This window comes from Triturus cristatus, chromosome 2_1 (genome assembly GCF_964204655.1).
Source record: "Triturus cristatus chromosome 2_1, aTriCri1.1, whole genome shotgun sequence".
Classification (NCBI taxonomy): Eukaryota; Metazoa; Chordata; class Amphibia; order Caudata; family Salamandridae; genus Triturus; species Triturus cristatus.
Window position 1 is genome coordinate 46045499 of NC_140581.1, and position 23330 is coordinate 46068828.

At 53.6% G+C, this 23330-nt stretch overlaps 1 protein-coding gene across 2 annotated transcripts in view; it reads right to left on the reverse strand.

Annotated features, from left to right (window-relative positions):
- LOC146863693 (uncharacterized) overlaps positions 1-23330 on the reverse strand; it is a 395333-nt gene that overhangs the window by 304240 nt on the left and 67763 nt on the right. For both annotated transcript variants that reach the window (XM_085627827.1, XM_085627828.1), the window contains exon 2: positions 22929-23015. In XM_085627827.1, coding sequence (XP_085483953.1) covers positions 22929-23015 — 87 coding nt within the window. The remainder of the gene's footprint in view (positions 1-22928; positions 23016-23330) is intronic.

Below are 23330 nucleotides of genomic sequence, written 5' to 3' on the forward strand. Positions count from 1 at the left end.
CTCCTGAACCCAGCCAAGCAAGGGGAGGCTCCCCGGGCACAACGGAACCCCGTCCCGGGCCTTTGGCAGTGCCACAGGCCGGGGGACGGGGCCAAGGACCGGAGCCCGGGACCCGGTGGGGTCCCTGGACACAGCCGGGGCTCCCAGGCCTGGAGGCACAGGGGAAGCCTCCACGGGCCCGCCGGACCCCATCCAGGGCACCCTTTCACACAGCAGGACCCAAGATGGAGTCCGGGGTGGGGAGGCCGCCCTCCCCGGGGCCGTCAGGGGCCCTGGCTGGAACTCCCGAACCCACCCAAGCAAGGGGAGGCTCTCCGGCCACAACGGAAACCCGTCCCGGGCCTTTGGCAGTGCCGCAGGCCGAGGGCTGGGGCCCAGGGCAGGAGCCCCTGAACCGGGGCCCGGCGGGTCCCCTGGACCCAGCAGGAGCTCCTAGGCCTGGAGGCACAGGGATACCTCCCCGGGCCTGCCAGACCCCATCCCGGGCACCCTGCCACGTGGCAGGACCCAGGACGGAGCCCAGGGAGGGGAGGCCACCCTCCCTGGTGCCCTCAGAGCCCTGGCCGGATCTCCTGACCCCAGACAAGCAAGGGGAGGCTCCCCGGGCACAACGGAACCCCGTCCAAGGCCTTTGGCAGTGGCGCAGGGCGGGGGATGAGGCCCAGGGCTGGAGCCCCCGACTCGGGGCCTGGCGGGGCCCCTGGACCCAGCTGGGGCTCCCAGGCCCGGAGGCGCGGGGGAAGCCTTCCCAGGCCTGCCGGACCCCATCCCGGGCACCCTCCCACATGGCAGGAGGCAGGACGGAGCCCGGGGTGGGGAGGCCATCCTCCCTGGGGACACTCAGGGGCCCCGGCCAGAGCTCCTGAACCTAGCCAAGCAAGGGGAGGCTCCCCGAGCACAACGGAACCCCGTCACGGGCCTTTGGCAGTGCCACAGGCCGGGGTACAGGGCCCAGGGCCGGAGCCTCCAACCCGGGGCCCTTGGGAGCTGCAGAACTCAACTGAGCAGGGGGAGGCTTCCCGGGCATAACAGAACCCCGTTCCAGGCCTTTGGTGGGCCAGTAGGCCGGGGGACGGGGTTCAGAGCCGGAGCACCAGACCCGGGGCCTGGCCGGGCACCTGGATCGAGCCGGGGTTAAAGGCCCGGAGGCGCAGGGGAAGCCTCCCCAGGCCCGCCGGATAACATCCCAGGCTCCCTGCCACGAGGCGGAACTGAGGACGAAGCCCGGGGTGGGGAGGCCATCCTCCCCGGGGCTGCAGGGAGCCCCTAAACCCAGCCGAGCAAGGGGAGGCTCCCCAGGCACAATGGAACCCCGTCCCGGCCCTTTGGCGGGGCAGCAGGCTGGGATGGAGCACATGAGCTGGGACCTGCGCCGGGCCGCTAGACCCAGCTGGGGCACCCGGGCCTGGAGGCAAGGTGGAAGCCTCCCCGGGCCCATGGGACCTCTTTCGGGCACCCTGCCATGCAGCAGTACCGAGGTTGGAGCCTGGGGTGGGGAGGCTGCCCTCCCCAGGGCCCCTAGGCCCAGCCCAGCAGGGGAAGGCCTGCCGGACCCCATCCGGGGCAGCCTCCCACGCGGCAAGCCCCGGGACAAACCAGGGTTGGGGTGGCATCTTGGCCCGTCCAGCTGCCGGCTGAGGACCGCTAGGCCGTGAGGGGTCCCAGAGTACCCTGACCCTAGTAATCCGAGGAAGGCTACCCCACTTTCTGGGAACCCGCGTGCACCGCGAGGTTCAGGGGACCCTAGGCGCAAACATGCCCGACCTCCTGGAGCCCTGGCTGCGATCCGGGAGGCAAATGAGCCCTCATCGGGACTACCAGGATGGTCCGGCCATCTGGTCGCCCCATTGGAAAGCATTGCGCGCGACCAGCTGGCCGAGGGGAGAGGTGCGACCAGATGGCTGGGACCGAAACGACTGCCATCTGTCCAACCCGAGCCTTTGCGGTAGGGTTCCTGCCTGCACACACAGGGCTCGGGGTCCCCACTTCCCGGGGGCTCGGGGACCCCGGCTGGGACTCAAGCCCGGGGAAGGACCACCAGAGCTCTCAGACCTGGATGTCCGGGGAATGACTGCCTGGTAACAATGGAGCCCGGCCCGGGCACTTTGCCACGCCGTGGGCCAGAGGAAGGAGCCCCGGACGCCATAGCCCATCTGGTACCCGACAGAGAACCACCAGCCCGGGAGGGGGGTCCCAGCATACCCTCTTTCTGGGATCCAGTGCACACCGCGAGGCTCAGGGGACCCTAGGCACGAACGTGCCCGACCTCCTGGAGCCCTGGCTGGGATCCGGGAGGCAAATTAGCCCTCATCGGGACTTCCAGGATGGCCTGGCCATCTGGTCGCCCCATTGAAAAGCATTGAGCGTGGCCAGATGGCTGAGGGGAGAGGTGCGACCAGATGGCCGGGACTGTAAGGACTCCCATCTGCCCACCCGAGCCTTCGTGGTAGGGTTCCCGCCTGCCCATGCAGGGCTCGGGGGGTCTGCTTCCGGGGGACTCGGAGTCCCTGGCTGGGACTCAAGCACAGGGAAGGACCACCGGAGCTCTCGGTCCGGGGAATGACTGCCCAGGAACCATGGAGCCCGCCCCGGGCATTTTGCCACACCGCGGGCTAGAGGAGGGAGCCCCGGACGCCTAGGGAGGTGTTGCCCGGGATATCCCATCTGGTCCCCAGCAGAGAACCGCCAGCCAGGGAGGAGTCCCGGCATACCTTGCCACTAGTAATCCGGAGGACCCTAGGCGCGAATGTGCCCATCCTGCTGGATCCCTGGCTGGGATCTGGGAGGCAAATGAGCCCTCATCGGGACTTCCAGGACAGCCCGGCCATCTGGTCGCCCCATTGGAAAACATTGCGCGCGACCAGATGGCCGAGGGGAGAGGTGCAACCAGATGGCCGGGACTGAAAGGACTCCCATCTGCCCACCCCGAGCCTTCGCGGTAGGGTTCCCGCCTGCCCACGCAGGGCTCGGGGGCTCCGCTTCCCGGGGGCTCAGGGACCCCGGCTGTGACTCAAGCCCGGGGAAGGACCACCGGAGCTCTCGGGCCCGGACGCCTGGGGGATGACTGCCCGGGAACCATGGAGCCCGTCGCACTTTGCCTCGCCGCTGGCCGGGGGAGGGAGCCCCGGACGCCTAGGGAGGTGTTGCCCGGGCATAGCCCATCTGGTCCCAGGCAGAGAACTGCCTGCCCTTGCAGGGCTCGGGGGCTGCAGGGCTCAGACAGCTGCAGGGCTCCGTCTGCAGGGCTCCGGCATTGCAGGGCTCGGGGGGGCTCGGAGGCCCCACGCTGGGCCTCAGGCATGGGGAGGCCTGCAGGCGCTCCTGGTGCACAGCCGCCCAGGGGGAGGACTGCCCAGGACCCATGGAGCCTTGCAGGTCTCCGAGGCTCTGCACCAGGGACCCTTGTCCCGGGCAGATGGACACTTGGCAGGCCACAGGACGGGGGCTCCCAAACCCCAGACCCTGATGGAAACCCAGGCCCCGGGCCAGTCCCTACTTCTCAACCCAGCCAGGCCGGGGAGATCGGGGAGCCTGCCCAGGCACACGGACCCTCAGGACGTGCGCTCGTTTTCCACACATTTTTTCAAAAATTCTGTGTAGTGGCGCTATGCCAACTACGCCCAGCCTTAATCTACTACCATACAAAATTAAATAAAAAACTCAAAAACAAAACATATATAAAAATATCAACATTTACAAAACATAGAAACATAATATATTGTAGAAAAAATGTAAAATTTACATAAAAATATTACTTTTGTATTCAAACAAATAATTATATTGTAATAAAAATTCATATTAATAAAAAAAAGTGATATTTTTATTTTTATTTCCTACCCTATACACCACACAATTTACAACATGCATCTAAATGTAAAAAAGGGTATCTCCATAATTAACACAATTAATTAACAATTATACAAACATTAATATTTAAAAAACACATTTAAAAATGTAAACATTATTGTACTAACAAAACATTACAGCTATAGAACAGAAATACCCAAACTAAATGAAACTAAACAATTAACAACATATTTATCAATTAATAAATGAATATTAATAATCATGTAATGATTAATTATTTTAAACTAAATTACTTTCCACCCTATACTCTAATAAACACCAAACCACACACCTACAAAATATATACACAATTTACATAACTAATTTTACAATAATAAATTAATATCAATTAACAACAAATCATGACTTCATTTAAAAAAAATACTCCCCACCATTTGCCACTTTAATCCCCACAACTCACACATCAAAATTATTATACAATTGACAAAATTAAAATTTAATTATTTAATTAGCATTCATTAACAACGAATTAATTACTTAAAAATAAATACCTCCCGCAATCTTCCCCTATAAATTCCATCACCAATTTCATAAAAAATTACACAATTCACATAATTAATTAAATAATTTAAAAAAAATATCAATCAAAATATAAATATGTAATAATAAATTAATCCACACAATTAACACTATAAAATAATAATTAATACTTATTATAGCAAAAATATCAATATATGTATTAAAATTAAATTACTTCCCACCCTACCGCCATCAACCCACAACCCACTCCTAAAAAAGGCACAATTAAATAATTACCAAATAATTAATAACAAATTAATACATAATTAAATATAAATTATTTCCCAAAACTAACATAAAATATTGAATAAATAAATATTAATAATGAAAAAATATTAATGTAATTATAATTAAATTACTTCCCACCCTCTTCCACTATAAACCCACAACCCGCACCTAAATAAATGAATATATTTACCAATTAATTAATCAATAAAAATTAACAGCCAATTATTAATTAATTAATAATAAATTAATTTACATAATTAACACTATCAAATCAAAATTAAATTAATACTAATAAATAAAAATTAATATTCAATTTATTATAATTAAATTACTTCCCACCCTATCCCCTTATAAACCCACAACCCGCTACTGAACTAAAACGCGAAATGTAATTAAAATAAAATGAATAGCTTTTAAAAATGTAACACATACATAAAAAAATGCAATACTTAGACAAAAAAATATAGCAAATACTTTTAAAATACACACTAAAATACATATCACTAACTAAAACAACAATATTTTTAACAGCTATATTTTTGCAAACTATATTAAGGACTTCGATATTTTGGAAAATGATATTTTTTACCTTAAACTCGATATTCTTGACCACGATATTCTGGCAGTCGACATTACTATATCACGGTATTTTGCACTCGATATTAGTGCAAGCCGACATTTCTTACTCGATATTCTGACTGTTTACCGTCTACGGGAAGTGCTAGACAATAGAGAGTGTGCATTCTGTGGGGGTTGCAGTCTTCAGGATCTGTTAGAAACTTCAGAGAGCGCATCTTGTGGGGGTTGCTGTCTGCAGAAAATGTTAAAGGCTTGTGACAGCGCTCCCTGTGGTGGGGTGCAGTCCGCAGGAAGCGTTTGAGATGAGACAGCGCACCCTGTGGGGGGGTGCAGCCTGGAGGGAGTGTTAAAGATGTGAGAGAGCGCACCCTGTAGGGGGGTGCAATCTCCAGGAAGTGTAAGAGATTTGAGAGAGTGCACCCTGTGGGGGGACAGTCTGCAGGAAGTGTTAGAGACTTGAGTGAGCGCACCATGTGGGGGTTACAGTCTGCAGGATGTTTAAGAGATTTGAGAGATCGCATCTCGTGGGGGTTGCAGCCAGCAGGAAGCGTTAGAGACATGAGATAGCGCACCCTGTGGTGGTTGCAGTCTGCAGGAAGTGGTTTGTAACTGTGCCCATTTTTTCTGCAAAGCCAGCCACTCTAAGATGAGAGTGCTGGTAAACCCTACTATACAGGACATCAGGTTCACAGTGTGCAGCAGAAAGCAGGTGTTCCCGCCCTCTTGAGTGATGAGGTAGATGTGGATAATCAATTAAGGCTTAGCTCGAAGAAGGGCGTGGGGAGTTGAATTCAGATGCAGATCAACAGAATGATCACAGTTCCAAGGTACAAATGCCCAGCCAGGGTTGTGAGGTTTTGTGCACAATGCTACCATAATATGGCAGGAAACAAATACTCGTTCAATACATATGGGAGTCAGGTAGTGGAAGGCATACACGTCTGCGCAGAATGAAGCAGTCAAACAACACAGTGATCCAACTAGGATGTTGGATAGAAGCACAAAGCACTGTTTGCAGTCACCAGAGTACTCTTAAAAATAGGACACACAGGACAAGCCCGATGTGGTCACTATAAACCTGTACAGTGGGCCACAGCCTTTAGTTTAGGGTTAGTAGCAGTAAGTCACTTGAAATGGGTGTGTCTTGAGGTCTGTGTGCTCTGGTTGCCTCATTATTGAAGGCTGGTAGACCACATTCTGAAAGATAAGGTTCGATGTGTAAGCCCAAAGAAGAGAAAGGGCGCTCACCAGGAACACTGAGGCACAGCACTAGTCGGCGTGAATTATTCTCTGTGTGCACATGTTCTGATGGTGAACATTGCAATACATTCTATTCTATTCTATTCTTGATGTTGTTGGACTTTGCCCTTCTGGCAGGTTCACCCCTAAACTTTTCTTGCTTTTACTGGTGACCTGGTGGTAGTGATTTTTGGTTTCTGCGCACTTTCCCTGTGTCCCAGAGTAAAGTGCGTGCGCACTCTGAGTGCATGTGGTGAGATAGGCCTGCCCTCCCATAGGAATGCATGGGGAATGTATGTGTCCCTGGTAGTTCCTGATACGTGGGGTGTGCAGGCTCGAGTTTGGTATGTGCGGACTCGTGTGATCGAATGCTTCGCAATGATGTATGATGCGTGATTATGTCATGTGCGGAAGTGCCACTTCTAGGAGTTGGCATATTAGTGTAAAAGGTGACTCGCGTGTGATTGGCTGGAGCTGGCTGGTGAGCCTGGCTCCAGGAGTCTGGGTGGGTCTGCCCCAGTGGTAAATGTAAATGTAAATGTAAATGTGCCCCAGTGGTGAGTGTGAGATTAGCATGCGGATGGCTGGGGAGGAGTGCACCTTGGACTTGTGCCCCAGTGGTGAGTGTGAGATTAGCATGCGGATGGCTGGGGAGGAGTGCACCTTGGACCTGAATAGGGCAGGGCTTTCCCCACACAATGCTGGCTCCACCCCTGTGGTGCGACTGATGACCCTGGCCTGCACTCTGAATAGGGAGAGGGGCTGAGCAAAACAAAGTGCTCAGGAACCAGTTGTAACTGGTTCGCCCCTTCCCTGCACCCTGAGACAAAGGGTTTTACTGTATAAAAATGGGGCTGTGTCCCCACAGAATCTGTTCTCTTCCAGGATCCTAAGGGGGGCTGCTGCTGCTGGAGGCCAGGAGGAACCGCCACTTTGGACTGCCTACCTGCCTGGAGGGCCCAGTGAGCTGGCCCCTGGCCCAGCCTTGACCCCTGCCCACCTTCCTAAGAACTTTGCTGGACTTTTGTGCTTACTGGCACCCCAAAGCGCCTGGAAGCGCTTTTATTTTACCTATAGCGCTAGGAGCGCTTTAAGTGTGGCCAGCAGCGCGGCGCTGCACTTATTAGCGAGGGAACCCCGACGTAGGGATTCCCTGCTATTTTGCAATATTCCGAGCGGGTGCCCACCCCGCATTGTTGCGCTGGTTGGCGGGTGCCTACCCTGCTTATTTGTGGATTTCCGGCGGGTGCCCACCCCGCCGTACATCAACGAGGGAGACTACCCCTCTTATGGCCGAAGTTTAGAATCACCGCTGCAGCCCGGTCCGGGGGAAGCCCAGGAAGTCAGGCGGCCCCTGTCGGGATGTGGACGGGGCGTTAACAGGAAGCCGCATCGTGAGCAAGGGAAGCGGACGGGAGCCTACCCCGCGCTTCCCCGGAGGAAGGAGATCCAGCGAGTCTCCACGCAGCAGCGTCGCTGCAGCCCTGCAGGAGGGCTTCCGGCCACTGCTCCAGACGCGGAGACAACGCGGGAGTCCCTCGAGGACAGCCCGGTAAGTAAGAAGGGCTGGGGGACTCCGCACGAGTACCGTGGGTGCCGGTCCCAGACCGGCTGATTCTTCAAGAGGCTCCAACGGGGCCCGCAGTATTGTTTTTAGGAGCGTCTGAAGCTCCAACGAAGGGGCAGTGCTTCTCGAGCCTAGAGAGGCTCAAGCTCCTGGGGGCATTACCCTTTAGTGTCCGCGAGCGCGAGTGGCGCTCCAACGAGGGGGCGCATTTCGGGTCTGAAGAGCCTAGAGGGCTCCCAAGTACACGCATTGGCTGAGTGGGCATTGTCTATTTTAGAGCCGAGGGAGGCTCCAACACCCCGCATTGTTTCCTTCGAGCGCTGGTGCGCTCCAACGGCGTTGTTTGTATAGGGCGCTGGTGCGCTCCAACACTTGGGGGCATTCTCTTTGGCAGAGCCCAGAGAGGGCTCCAGAGGCACGCCGGTGCCCAAGTTCAGTTCCACAGCTGCCCAGCACTTAGTGGGCAGCTGCAACGTGTAGGTTGTGCCTTGTGCGCCCTGGTTTGCGCAGACTGTGCAGGCACGCCCTGACTCTGCTGGACACAGGGCGTCCTAGCCCAGACAAGGCCAGTTGGCCTAGGGACTGCCACAGGTGGTGGCTTATGGGAGTTCTTGCGCAATTGTGTTTCCCTGCACCTCTGAATGTGTTTTTATGCGTCATGTGCCTTGTTTTACACCGCTGAATGCTTTTATGCATCATGTGTTTTCCTTCCCTACACCTCTGAATGTGATGCATCATGTGTAACATGCTATTACCCCTACAGGTATTGTGATACTTAGGTGGTTGTTTGTTTACTCCTAGTACAGGTGGTGCTAGTGAGGTCCTAGTTCCCTGCGTGACATTTTCCTAAGGTGGTTAGGGTTGCGTAGGTGGTACTTACCTGCTACCAGTAGTTACTGGTTGTGTGCTACATTTGCTATTTTTGTACTACAGTATTATTCCTACGTTCTAAGTGCAATTTCTACAAAGTGCTAATTCCTGACAGTGGTCCCTGTGGCCCTGTCCCCTGTACATATAATCCCTTGTAAACTCTGCCCATGCCTGTTGGCACATTGTAAAGTGTGTGGTTTTATCTAATGTGTTTTGCTAATGCAAAGGCTATTTTTATATAATACCTTGTGTGGAGTTTCCTTTGTGGTCGGCCTTGGGTGTTGTTGCTGGGTGCGCGCGCAAACGCTTTACACATCGCCTCCGGGATAAGCCTGACTGCTCGTGCCAAGCTACCAAGGGGGTGAGCAGGGGTTATCTTTGGTGTGTAACTCCCCAGCCCTGACTAGAGTGGTGGTTTCTGCCTGGCTTTGGCGCAAGTCCTAGCCAGCCAGAAATCCCATTTCTAACAGATGTCTTGTACAACGCATGGCTACCTGAAGGCCTCCTAGCGCTGCAATAGACAAGGTAGATGAATGAAATCAAACTGACAAGATAAATTCGGTTGTAGATTAGCCAGGTCTTCAAGGCCTTGCGGAAGGGAGTTTCGCACTCCAGTAGACCCAGTTCCAGTGGTACAGTGTTCCAAAGTCTAGAGGCCAGAAAGGAAGTGGAGTAGCCACCTTAACATGATCTGCAAAGCCTGGGGACCTTCAGTAGATGGGCTGATAAAGGATCTGAGGGCCCTCCCAGGGAGAGAAGGGAAGGCGAACGATCTTACCAAAGAGAGGCCCTTTCTATGAATTGCCCTATACATTCAAAAATAAAAACACAAAGGCAACTGGGCCTAATTTAAACAGAGACATTAAGGTGCCGATCACGATCCTGCAAAAACCGGGTACGAACCGTCGGACGGAGCATATTCTCCGTCCGACGCGTACCCGGTCGTCAAAATATACAAACATGGAATTACGATTCACACGGAAACTCACTTTCCGTACGAATCGTACAAAACCCCGACCGACGAAAACAAACATACAAATGCGATCCGGGAAAGCGCCGACGTGACGTCGGGACGCACGCAGCCTGCCATTCACGAACCAGGAATTACGATTCGCACCGACGTCATCCCACACGGACAATATTTTCCGGCAGCCAAAAACTGCCGGGAAATCAGGACGACGCGAACAAGGAGGACCTGTACGTGACGGACAGACATGGACCCGAACCTACGTGTCATCCCGGCCCTCATAGCAGTCGACCTCCTCTACAGGTTACGACGCAGACGCCGCAGAAGGTCAGAACAACTAAGGGAGGGAGGGAAAGGGGGGGGGCAGGACCAGGGGCAGGCCACAAAACCACCACCAAAGTCACACAGCACACATGCCCTGGACATACCTGACCCCCATGCCCTGGTCACTACGAGGGGGTGGGGGCGTGTCCAGCAAAGCCAGCATCCGCCACAACGGAAGTGCCGACGACGCGAACCGGCAACACAACTATACAGGTACGTCCCGTACCCACGCCTTAAGAGCGTGGGTACGAGTCGTACCACGCCCACACCTACGTCACCCCAACAATGGCGGGACGGCTGTACCCACGTGGCAAAGGCCTGGGTACGGCCCGCACAAGCATCACATAGCGTGGGGACGGATATGTACGGACCGTACCCCCACCCCCGTACGTATGGAGCGTACCCCCCACCCCAACAGTGTAAGTACGACCCGTACCCTCACCCGCGTACGTATACGTCCCACCCCAACAGTGTAAGTACGACCTGTACCCTCACCCGCGTACGTATACGTCCCACCCCAACAGTGTAAGTACGACCCGTACCCTCACCCCCGTACGTATGGAGCATACCCCCCACCCTAACAGTGTAAGTACGACCCGTACCCTCACCCGCGTACGTATGGAGCGTACCCCCACCCCAACCGTGTATGTACGGACCGTACCCCCACCCCAACAGTGTAAGTACGACCCGTACCCTCACCCGTGTACGTATACATCCCACCCCAACAGTGTAAGTACGACCCGTACCCTCACCCGCGTACGTATACGTCCCACCCCAACAGTGTAAGTACGACCCGTATCCTCACCTGCGTATGCATGGAGCGTACCCCAACAGTGTAAGTACGACCCGTACCCCCACCTCGTATGCATGGAGCGTACCCCAACCCCAACAGTGTATGTACGTACCGTACCACCACCCCAACAGTGTAAGTACGACCCGTACCCCACCCGCGTACGTATGGAGCGTACTCCCACCCCAACAGTGTAAGTACAACCCGTACCCCACCCGCATACGTATGGAGCGTACCCCCCACCCCAACAGTGTAAGTACGAACCGTACCCTCACCTCATATGCATGGAGCGCACTCTCTGCACCCACCCCTCCTCTGTCTGGGCACTGCTGGGAGGACTCTGCACCCACCCCTCCTATGTCTGGGCACTGCTGGGAGTGATAGGCACCCACCCCTCCTGTGTCTGGGCACTGCTGGGAGTACTCTGGACACACCCCTCCTGTGTCTGGGCACTGCTGGGAGGACTCTGCACCCACCCCTCCTCTGTCTGGGCACTGCTGAGAGGACTCTGCACCCACCCCTCCTATGTCTGGGCACTGCTGGGAGGACTCTGCACCCACCCCTCCTATGTCTGGGCACTGCTGGGAGGACTTTGCACCCACCCCTCCTGTGTCTGGGCACTGCTGGGAGGACTCTGCACCCACCCCTCCTCTGTCTGGGCACTGCTGGGAGGACTCTGCACACACCCCTCCTATGTCTGGGCACTGCTGGGAGGACTCTGCACCCACCCCTCCTCTGTCTGGGCACTGCTGGGAGGACTCTGCACCCACCCCTCCTGCGTCTGGGCACTGCTGGGAGGACTCTGCACCCACCCCTCCTGACTCTGGGCACTGGCTGGGAGACATCAGGCATTCCCCCCCCTGGGACCTCCCCTACAGTACATAGCATGTGTGTCACACCTGGACACAATGGCAGAAGTCACAGTCACAAAAAAGGGACACAGTCTGTGCTAGTAGCCTCTGCACTCACCTGATACCCTGGTCGCCCATATAGCAGGGGGTACTGTGGGAGGATCACATCCAGCAATGCCAGGTTCTCCTCCAGGGTGAATGGCTGTGGCCTCTCCACAGACCTTGACATATTTCCAGGGAATCAGGAGCAGCAGCAGTGTGGTAGAATCGAAATATGTGCAGGCAAGTGATCCCTCATGGGGCCTGGCTGCCTTATATCTGCCTTGCTGTCCTGTTTGATGCACAGGAGTACAGAGTGATTGGTCACTCACATTTGCATCCTATGTTTCCTCCAATCCTTTCAAACCTAGCACAGTCAGTTAGTTCTTATTGTGTTTTTTTCTTCAGCATGATGTCAACCCCACAAACACATTGCAACAAAGTAGATTCATTCCAACTGACTTCTGCTGTGCACCTTCCAGAACTAATTCAAACTTAAAACTTGGTGTCCATGACAACCAGCATGCATGTAGGCCTTAATACTTGTCCCTCATGTGTCCCCTATGTAAATTTGAGCTTCACACACAGGTACGGTGTGTTCCGGGGCCCTAGGGCACCCCAAATGCATAGCAACGGCCCGTACAGGCGTGTGTACGGGCCGTACCACTATGAGTACGCATACGCAAGAACACCCATAGTGGTACGGCACGTACACACGCCTGTACGTTCACTATCACCATGGGTGTCCTCGCGTATGCGTACTCGTAGTGGTACGGCCCGTACACACGCCTGTACGCTCACTATCACTACGAGTACGCATACGCGAGGACACCCATGGTGATAGTGAGCGTACAGGCGTGTGTACGGGCCGTACCACTGCGAGTACGCATACGCGAGGACACCCATAGTGATAGTGAACGTACGCACGCGTGTACGGGCCGTACCACTATGGGTGTTCTTGCGTATGCGTACTTACTGACCGTACACATGCCTGTACGCTCACCATCACTATGGGTACACATACGGCAGCACTCCCATAGTGATATGGGAACGTACACAGGCCCTCTTAGCAGCAGTACGGTGGTTTTCACACATCACAGTGGTGACAGGCAGCACACAGGAAGGAATAGGGCTGACATACTTGTCCATGGATGGACATCAAGGCATTGTCTGGGCAGTACTACATGTGTGGGGCACAGGTGTGAAAGGCTGTGATGTGGCACATTACTCCTGAGTCGAGAAGGCACCAGATGTATGATGAGATGTGTACACATGTAATGTGTGACGGTGCAATGTGTGCCAGGCATGCCCTTGACTCCTTTGACATGTGTGCATGTCGTACTGCACACTTGTGATGTGCGTCACTGACATGGCACGGACACCAACACACGGAAGTGTCCCCTGAGGCCCGGTACAGGGGTTACCACACCTGACATGTCACTACCCACGGTGCATGATGTGACTATGTCATGTATGTGTGGGGGGTTTCCATTAGGTTGATGTTGGAGCTCCCTCAAAAGCTGCAGCAACCAACATGTGTCTGTGTGTAGATTGACATTGCACACTGTTCCGCACACCATGCCACATGTGGTATCGGATGTGAGGTGCGTATGTATGCATGGGACACGGAGTAGCATAACAAGGACATGTCTGCATCCTCTCTATGAATGTGTGGTGAGTCATGACATGTACACCTTCATGGCAAGGTGTGTGGGCTGTCCTAGTGTAATGTCATGTGACCTGTGGCTCTAGTGTTCCGCTACCAGTCTCTGCAATCGACATCCTACTTCTGCTGGTGTGTGGATGTATGTCACTCCTGTCTTGCGTCTGGCTGTTCACTTGCACTGGGACACAGCTAATCCCATGCCATGGCATGTGGAGGTTCACAATCTCCGTGTGTAGCTGGGTCTTGGTAGGAGTGTCACCTGGCAGCCATACGTGTCCAGGGCATGTGGCACATACCTGACTCCGTATGTAGCATATGTGTATAGACAGATTAACATGTGCTCAGTACAAATTAATTGTTGTTGTGGTGCACTCACTCTTACTTGTCACTTCCAAATTACTGCAGAGCGCCGCCTCTTCCCCGACCAATTCCGGACTTGGCTGCCATGCGGGAGAATGACTGTATCCGGTGCTACCGCTTCCCCCAATGGTTGATTCTGGATTTGACGGCGAGACTGGCAACACACCTGCAACCGCTGCACAGGTATCGTACGGCACTGACACCCAAGCTGAAGGTAATGGCAGCCCTACATTTTCTAGCCACGGGTACCTTTCAAAATACCATAGCTCATGTTGGTGGCATGTCCCAGAGCATGTTCTGCCGTGTGCTGCATGATTTCTTAGAGGCCATGTTGATTCACCTGGATGACTTCATCCATTTTCCTACCCCTGAAATGTTGACTGGGGTCAAGCGTGGATTCTATGCCCTGGGAGGGATGCCCCATGTCATTGGGTCCATAGATGGGACACATGTGGCTTTGGTACCACCACAGGCACAGGAGGTAGCGTATCGGAATCGCAAGCCCTACCACTCCATCAATGCCCTTGCGGTGTGTCTGTCCAACATGGTGATTTCACATGTCTGTGCTCATTTTCCGGGATCAGCACACGATGCCTACATCATGAGGCGTAGCAGGGTGCCTGAAATGCTGACGCAGCTACGCAACGAACGAGCATGTGTTGTTGGTGGGTAAACTCTGTCTGTCCTGTATTTTGCGTAGACTTCCAGCACGACCGCTTCTCCTGTCCTGCTTATGTCCATGTGCTTTCCATGTAGGGGACGCTGGCTATCCCAACATGCCATGGCTGATCACACCTCTCCGCAACCCCATCACGCCGGCCCAGCTCCGCTACAACACCGCCCATGGCCGGACAAGGCGAGTGATAGAGAGGATGTTTGGCCTCCTGAAGAGCCGATTCAGATGCCTCCACAAGACCGGCGGCGCCCTCCCATATGCCCCGGCGAAGGTCTGCAAAATCTTCATGGTCTGCTGCATGCTGCACAACATGGCAGTTGAGAAAGCTGTGCCACTCATCCTGGATCAAGATGACCAGGACCATCCACCCGTGGAGGACGAAGGGCTTGGCAATGGGGCTAGTGATGTGGAGGATGTGGAGCCGCAAGAGGACATCCGGACTCGGCTCATACGCGACTTCTTTCCTTAGTGGTGAGTACCAGTGTCTGAGTGTGCACGCATTGGTCCCCGTGTGGCATGTGTTGCGATGTGTGTCTCCACCTGCATGTATGGCACGTGAGTCAGAGGTGTGTGTGGTTGTGTCACTGGAGTGATGGTGCCAGTGATGGTTGTATTTCCCCAGTCATAATTGTGACCTAGCATGTTGTCATCCATACATGTGTCGAGTACATGCACATGCAAGTGGCTGTGCTTTTTGTGGCTGACTTCTTGTGTGTCTCTCTTCCCCAGGTACTTGCGCATGCTGTCTGCTGGTTGCATTGTTGTGGCACTGCTATTCCTCATGGACACGTCATCGTGTGCTGACTCAGCGTTACAGGCACGGACACGTTTGGAAGTCTCCTTAGGGTAAGGGATGCATCAGGGGTGTATTGGGTGTGGCAGTTGTTCACCATGTATGCACACTGCCCCTGTCGATGTTTGGTTCCTCTGCAGACATGTTGCATCACCATGGTACACATTACATGCAGCTGGGTACACCTGAATAGATGGTCAGACTTGTTGACAGTCATCAGTGATGGGATTGTGGAATGTGATGATGGCATCAATGTGTGTAACACTGCCCTCGGACACATACGGTTTGCATTGGCTTGACATGCTGTGGGACTTCCACATCAGCGGATCAATGGTGTATGGCAGGCTCTCCGTGAGCAGCTGGGGGTGTTTAGCTGTTAGCCGACACTTGTGTGCCAGTTCCATGGCTATCACGCATTTGTGCTGCAGAAGGGGGGTGCCAGTGTTGGACCCACATGTTACTCCACATGAACTGTTCATGTGACTTCGAGTTGCCTCTGCAATCCCGAATACATGACTAATAAAGGTGTCCCTATGCCTCCAAGGTTCCTCTTCTCTGTCAATGCTGGTGTGTTGCCACGGTGCATCCGGCATGTCTGGCATGGTTTTCCGTGATAGTGGCTATGTATCTATGTGTAGAGTAGCAAGATGCAAGCTGTTTGTGTGGGATTAGACTGTGTATTGTGCATGATGTCCATGACTGTGTGGGTATTGTGACATGTGCCATCCCCATGCATCCAACGTTGGCCAGGCCACCATTCTCTGCATCCACCTGACTCAAGCTTGCAGGACATGGTTCTGCCACCTGTCTACACATACCTGGGTGCCCCCCAGGACACTCCACATGATCCCTGACCTCTGCGCATGGCTGTCGCTGTACTCAATATGTCTGTCGGCACGGTTGTGCTCCCCCCCCTCAGCTGGTTGGGCCCATCACGGGTGTGTATGGTGCTCCATGTCTGTCTTGCCTAATACAATGTGACCCATGTGTGTCCGGTGCCAGACTCAGGCCCCAGGGTGTGGATGGTTGAAGTCAAATGACATCTCAGGCATGGTTAGACTTTACAAGACACATGTAAGGTAATAATGCAACCAGTAGGCATCTTCTCTTCATGGTGTGACTTTTTATTTTGGTGGGGGGGGGGGGGGCGGTTGACATGAGGGGCTTTCCGGGTGTGTGGAATCCAAAGTTCCCTAGGGGAGTTGGTGTCCTTGCCATTTGAAATCCTCAGAGTCCATGCCACAGTCTTTGTCAACATTGGTCAGACAGTGACCAGCAAGTCCATGTGGCAGAGAATGTCTTTTGATGCTGTGCTGCTGTTGCTCCAGTGGGCCAGGTGCCAGGCCAGGTGTCCTGGGAGATGGTGCTGTAGCGCCGACCCTCACGGTCTTTTCCGTGGATGACCCGCCCTCCTGCGGGGACCCTCAGAAGCAGGCCGTGATGATGTTTGGGATGCTCCATCGGATGTTTCCTCCTCCTCCTCCTGATCCCTCCCTGTGGATGGTGATGTTCTACGCCTTCTGGCACAGGGAGGGTTGCCCATGTTGTCGGCCATCCGACGGAGTGTACTGTGAATTCCCGTGAACACCGTCACGAGCTCAGCCTGTCTGTCCTCCATCCTCCGTCGGTGTTGCAGTAGACAGGCATGTTGCTCCGCATGTTGCTGGGCCTGCTGGGTCTTGATCTCATCGAGGGTCTCCTTCATATCGTTGAGGGTGGACACAACCTAGGCCATGCCCGTGGTGTCCTGCCGGTATGTGTCCAGGATGTTTCGGACATGGGAATATACCGGTTCCCCAGCCAACTGGTCAGGCTGGCGCCTCCGCCGTCCTCCACTCCCACCACCCCTGCCCACTTGCGCCTGGCCTGCCGTTGTGGGCACATCGAGTCTCCCGGACCCCTGAGGGATGGCATTTGTGGTGTTGCCTGCCTCCTCCTGGGTGCCCGGAGAACCTTGTCCCTCCTGGACAGACTGGCTGCTTTGTGGTGGTGGGGCAGGGATCCTGGGTGTCTCCTGGGATGTGGCAGGAGTGGGGGTGGTGGTTGGCCCCATTGTACCTGACGCAGGTGCTGCAGGTCGTTGGACACCAGAGGGGCCAGGTTGGTCGTGGTCGTCCAGAGAGTGGTGAGAGTCGTCGCTGCCGGTGGGATCGGCCTCCCGCAGAGCCGGGTCCTGTGAGTCTTCCCCCCCAGTGTTGGGGGGTGAACCACGACGTTGACCTGTGTGTGAGAGAGACAATGTTAATTTTGTTCCATGCAACATCCATGTTTCATTCGTTTCAAAGTTGGAACATTTCCTCTGGGAATTTGGATCTGTCTTGCATTCCACTCACAGTGCACTTGTGCATGGGTATGTCCCTTGGGCACAGCTTTGGCGACTTTAACTATGTGTGGCACAGTCTTACTTGCTGTGTCAAGTGTGACTGCAGTCAGCAGTGGAGTGGGCAGGTGTGGCGAGCCGTGCATTGGCGCCTTCCGTGTTGCACTGTACGTGGGCACATGAAGTTGTTCCACACACTTCAATGATGCAGGTAGCTGTTGTTGTGCTCGTGCACAGGTTGTGACATGGCCCTGTGTTTTGCCATGGAGGAGAGGGGGGGTGCTGGCACTGGCCACCCTTGTCTACATGCACGCAGTCCACCTGCTGACGAGCAGACATTCCCACACACCACAAGGCTGATTTGCTCTCCCTGTGTCTCCCTCCCTCTCTGTCCCCCTCTCCCTCCTTCTGTGTGTCGGCCTCCTCCCTCTGTCTGTCTCCCTGTGTCTCCCTCCCTCTCTGTCCCCCTCTCCCTCCCTCTGTGTGTCGGCCTCCTCCCTCTGTCCGTCTCCCTGTGTCTCCCTCCCTCTCTGTCCCCCTCTCCCTCCCTCTGTGTGTCGGCCTCCTCCCTCTGTCCGTCTCCCTGTGTCTCCCTCCCTCTCTGTCCCCCTCTCCCTCCCTCTGTGTGTCGGCCTCCTCCCTCTGTCCGTCTTCCTGTGTCTCCCTCCCTCTCTGTCCCCCTCTCCCTCCCTCTGTGTGTCACCCTCTGTCACCTCAGCCCAGCTTCCTAGGCACACACTTTTTGCAGATCTTTGAATGGCCCTTGGCTTGTTGATGTGAGTTTGTTTCTGATCTCCAGGCACCCATTGGGTGTAGTGTCTGTGTCTGCGCTGCTGCTGTGGTGGTGTGTGCTGCCACTCTTTCACAGTGTTGGCTGTTCATTAGCTGCTGTCATGTGCAAAAGCGTGCCTTCACCCCCATGTGTTAATGCAAGGCGTCCGCCATTTGCTGGCAAGTCTTTCCTGTGTGGAGACACACTGTTTGTCTGGCTGTGACCTAGGCCATATGGGCAGAGGGCATTGTTGTCTGCTTCTGAGTTGCACTATGTGATTTTTGGGGCCCACCCTCCCGCCATCCGGGTTACCGTGTCATGTGTTGGTGTGTTCTGTGGCCTGTGACTTGACATTGTCCAGCTAGGTGCATGGGGCATGGTGGCGCCAGTGGCATGTGCGAGTTCATGGAGTGTGGTTGAGTCATGCGATAGCTTGGGGTGGTTGCGTGCCTGTTTGTGAGTTTGGTTGTGGATGACGTTCCCCCCATGTGAGGTGCGTTGTTTGTGTACTCACCCGGGTCTCGGAGTCCTCCTAATCCTTCGACTGCCTCCACCGGCAGTATGGCCATCACCCTCTCCTCCCAGGGATGGTAGTGTACGGGTCTGCGGGACGGCCCTCCCCCAGTGACGTTGGCCTGGTTGTGTTCATCCGTCATCTTGGCTCGGACCCTCCTCCGCAGATCGTACCACCTGGCTTGGCATTCCTGCTTGTTCCTTCTGGTGTCCGCAACAGCATTCACAGCATCGACGATGGTCTGCCGCATGGCTATTTTTGCTGAAATGCTGGTCTGTCTGACCAATGTTCCAAAGAGGTGTGGCTCGACTCTGAGGATTTTATCGACAAGGACCTCCAACTCTCGGCTAGTGAACTTTGGATTCTTGTTAGTGGGCATGGTGAGGGGTGTGGGTGTGGATGGTGGGGGGGTGTGTGTGGATGGTTGTGGGTGTGTGGGTGTGGTTGTGCAGGTGTGTGTGTGAATTTGATGAGGGGGTGTTTGTGAAGGTGTGTGTGTGAAGGTGTGCAAGTGTAAGGTGTGGTACAGGTTCTAGTATGGTGCTGTAGGTTGTCTGTGGGGTCTGGCAGCAGTGAGTCTGTTGCAAAGGCTCATGGTTTGTGTGTGTGGGCCCTTTTTATTGGTCCATTGGTGGGTGTGGCTGTGTTTGAACTTTGGGTGGGTGTGTTATAAGGAGTGGTGGTGTTTTGGGCCTCTGTTTGTTTTTGGCAGTTGCAGGTCAGTGAATGTGTTGTTTTAGTGGTCGTTGGACATGTTTTGTGGCTTTGTGCCATTCGAATGGTGTATTCTTGTGTCGTTTTGGTTTGTCCTGGTTGTGTACGTGTGTTTTTAGCGTGTGTACGGTGTGTACATGGGCCATTTTGTTGTACAGTGCTGTCCTTGTGTGTGGCTTGGTACGACTCATACATGCGGTTGTGATGTTGGGGCCTGGGGTGCGCTCCGTACTTAGAATGTTGTGGTGGGGGTACGCTCCATGCATACGCGGGTGGGGGTACGACTCTAACGTACACGGGTGTAGATACACGGGGGTACGACACGAATGTAGAGGGGGGGGTACGACACGTACAGGGGTGTACATACACGGGGGGGTACGACACGTACATGGGTGTACATGCACGGGGGGTACGACACGTACACGGGTGTACATACACGGGGGGGGTAAGACACGTACAGGGGTGTACATACAGGGGGGGTAGGACACGTACACGGGTATACATACACGGGGGTACGACACGTACACGGGTGTACATACACGGGGGGTACGACATGTACACGGGTGTACATACAGGGGGGGATGCGACACGTACACGGGTGTACATACACGGGGGGTACGATACGTACACGGGTGTACATACAGGGGGGGTAGGACACGTACACGGGTGTACATACACGGGGGGTACGACACGTACACGGGTGTACATACAGGGGGGTACGACACGTACACGGGTGTACATACACGGGGGGTACGATACGTACACGGGTGTACATACACGGGGGTACGACACGTACACGGGTGTACATACACGGGGGGTACGATACGTACACGGGTGTACATACAGGGGGGTAGGACACGTACACGGGTGTACATACAGGGGGGGGTATGACACGTACACGGGTGTACATACACGGGGGTACGACACGTACACGGGTGTACATACACGGGGGTACTACACGTACACGGGTGTACATACACGGGTGGTACGACATGTACAGGGGTGTACATACAGGGGGGTAGGACACGTACACGGGTGTACATACACGGGGGTGCGACATGTACACGGGTGTACATACACGGGGGTACGACACGTACACGGGTGTACATACACGGGGGGTACGACACGTACAGGGGTGTACATACAGGGGGGGTATGACACGTACATGGGTGTACATACACGGGGGGTACGACACGTACACGGGTGTACATACAGGGGGGGGTACGACACGTACACGGGTGTACATACACGGGGGGTACGACACGTACACGGGTGTACATACACGGGGGGGTACGACACGTACAGGGGTGTACATACACGGGGGTACGACACGTACACGGGTGTACATACACGGGGGGTACGACACGTACAGGGGTGTACATACGGGGGGGTACAACACGTACACGAGTGTACATACACAGGGTACGACACGTACACGGGTGTACATACAAGGGGGTACGACACATACACGGGTGTACATACACGGGGGTACGACACGTACAGGGGTGTACATACAGGGGGGGTGTACATACACGGGGGTGTACATACACGGGGGGTATGACTCGAACGTACGGGGGCTGGGGGGGTGTTAGGCGCGTATGTGGGCACATGTCTCCATGGTTGCTATGGGTGTTCGGTGCGGACAGTGTTTTTTCCATACGGTTGTAACTTCTGACGCACGGGATGGATCGTGATTCCGCGGTCGGACTTCACTTTTCACATTTGTACGGTAAATCGTCCGGGTACGTGTCGGACATATTTTCCGACCTGAGGACGTGTGGGGAATGATTCCCAATGCGATTCGTATGGTCTTTTTCCCATGCGAATCGTAATTGGCAGTTTGTACGGCACTTGTACGATTCGTACGGTAAAAAGACCGGATACGAGTCGTTCGGGGAAAATTTTTACCGGATTGTAATTGCCACCAAGAGTTATTAGTGCAAGGTGTACCTACTACACCCTGACACCACCCCAAAAAACTGGAATGCTGCCTTCTGAAATGTCGTGTGGTGAGTAAGTCTAGTAGCCCCCCTTGAGACTACTGCTTTCTGTGGAGAAAGGAAGGCCCCCCTCACGGGACACATTGAAGGAGTCTCTCAGGGCCTCCAGACCCTCAAATGGTTCTTAAAGATTTTGGGTGCCATAAACTCTGAAAAAGGCCAACATGAACCTGTGCAAGGGAACCAGGCAACAAATGGCAGCAAAAGCAGGGGTGAGACTAAAGAAGGCACACAACTCCCTAGTTTTATAAAAAGTACCATAAAGAGAGGAAGAATGAGACACAAGAAAGACCTGTAAACCAGGGGGAAGTGCCATATCCGTACGCCTCTCAAGGTGAGGCGCCCTCTTTGTGTGTGTGCTGCATTCTGCTGGGAAACAATACTAAAAACTGTTTTCGAGCAGGAAGGTGCCCCTTCCTGCGTAAAATCCTGGTGCCAGGTTGCCTACGTTAGTGCTAGGCTGTCGAAACAGCGCCAGCACCGGGAGAAAGGATAGGAATGCACTGTATTGCTTAAATACGGCGCATTCTTGCCGTTTCACTTTGGTGGAGGCCGGTGGTGGCGATCCGCCCGCCATCATAATAGGCCCCTTAATCTCCCTGTGCCTGACAAAAAAACATGAATGTGCCCGTCTGTAACGTAACTGTTGCTCACGTAAAGCGCTCTGATACCTTTGGTTCAAGTTTGTGCTATATAAAACAAAAAAAAATGCATCAGTGGTCACAAAAAAGGTTTTAGAAAGTATGAGAATGGAGGCCTGCTTTATTGTTTGATTTCTAGGTTTGATTTTTTCTTTTTAAAGCATTTCCACCAAAGGCAAAATAGCTAATAAATGGCTCACTCACTGAGCTATAAAATAACCGAATATTTACCAATTATGTATTAGCTAACCCTAATGCTATTTTTGTTTATGTTCATCAAGCCATTATTTAATTTGTTTCCAGTCCTAACAGTGTGGCATCCAGTGCTCTGTATTCGTTACTGAATCATTTGTTGGGGACTAAATACTTCGAAACCTGCATGCAGTTTTCCTTCCTCTTTCCCAACCAGAAAATTTATATATTTTTAATACAAATAAAACATTTTTGTTTTGTCAAGCTTTGTGGTGAACCTCGGATAATATTATTTTAATGCCAACAAGCATCTTATCCTGAGGTAACATGGGCTGAACTGGACTCCCTGTTGCTTTCTATACTCTTTCCACAGTCACCCAATCCACAAGCATTTTACAATTCACATGCATTACCAAGTACTGATCAGTAAGGACGTTTACCATTGCTCCTATCCGTGGATTCAGGTCGAGGGTCCCTTCCTGGGACCCTGATATTGGCATAGGTGACCTCCCCATGGTCGAGCGCCTCTGAAAGGTAGAAAGAAAGTGAAAGTGAGATGAGGCGCCTGCACATGTCTGTCTGCTTCACATCGCCACTTCATGGTGGTCTTTCTGTCTGACATAGGAGTCTCCTTAGCTCCCAAGCTTTCAGTTTTCACATGTTTTCAGTGTGCCTATGTGTGACACTTGGATGCCTTATGTGTGACACTTTGAGTGACACTTTATCATTCAAAGGAATAAAGTGTAGAATGAAGCATGATGTCCACCAAAAAGGATACATCTCAGAAATGACTAACTTTTGTGAGATTCAATGATGTGAGCTATGCTTCACAGCAGCAAAAA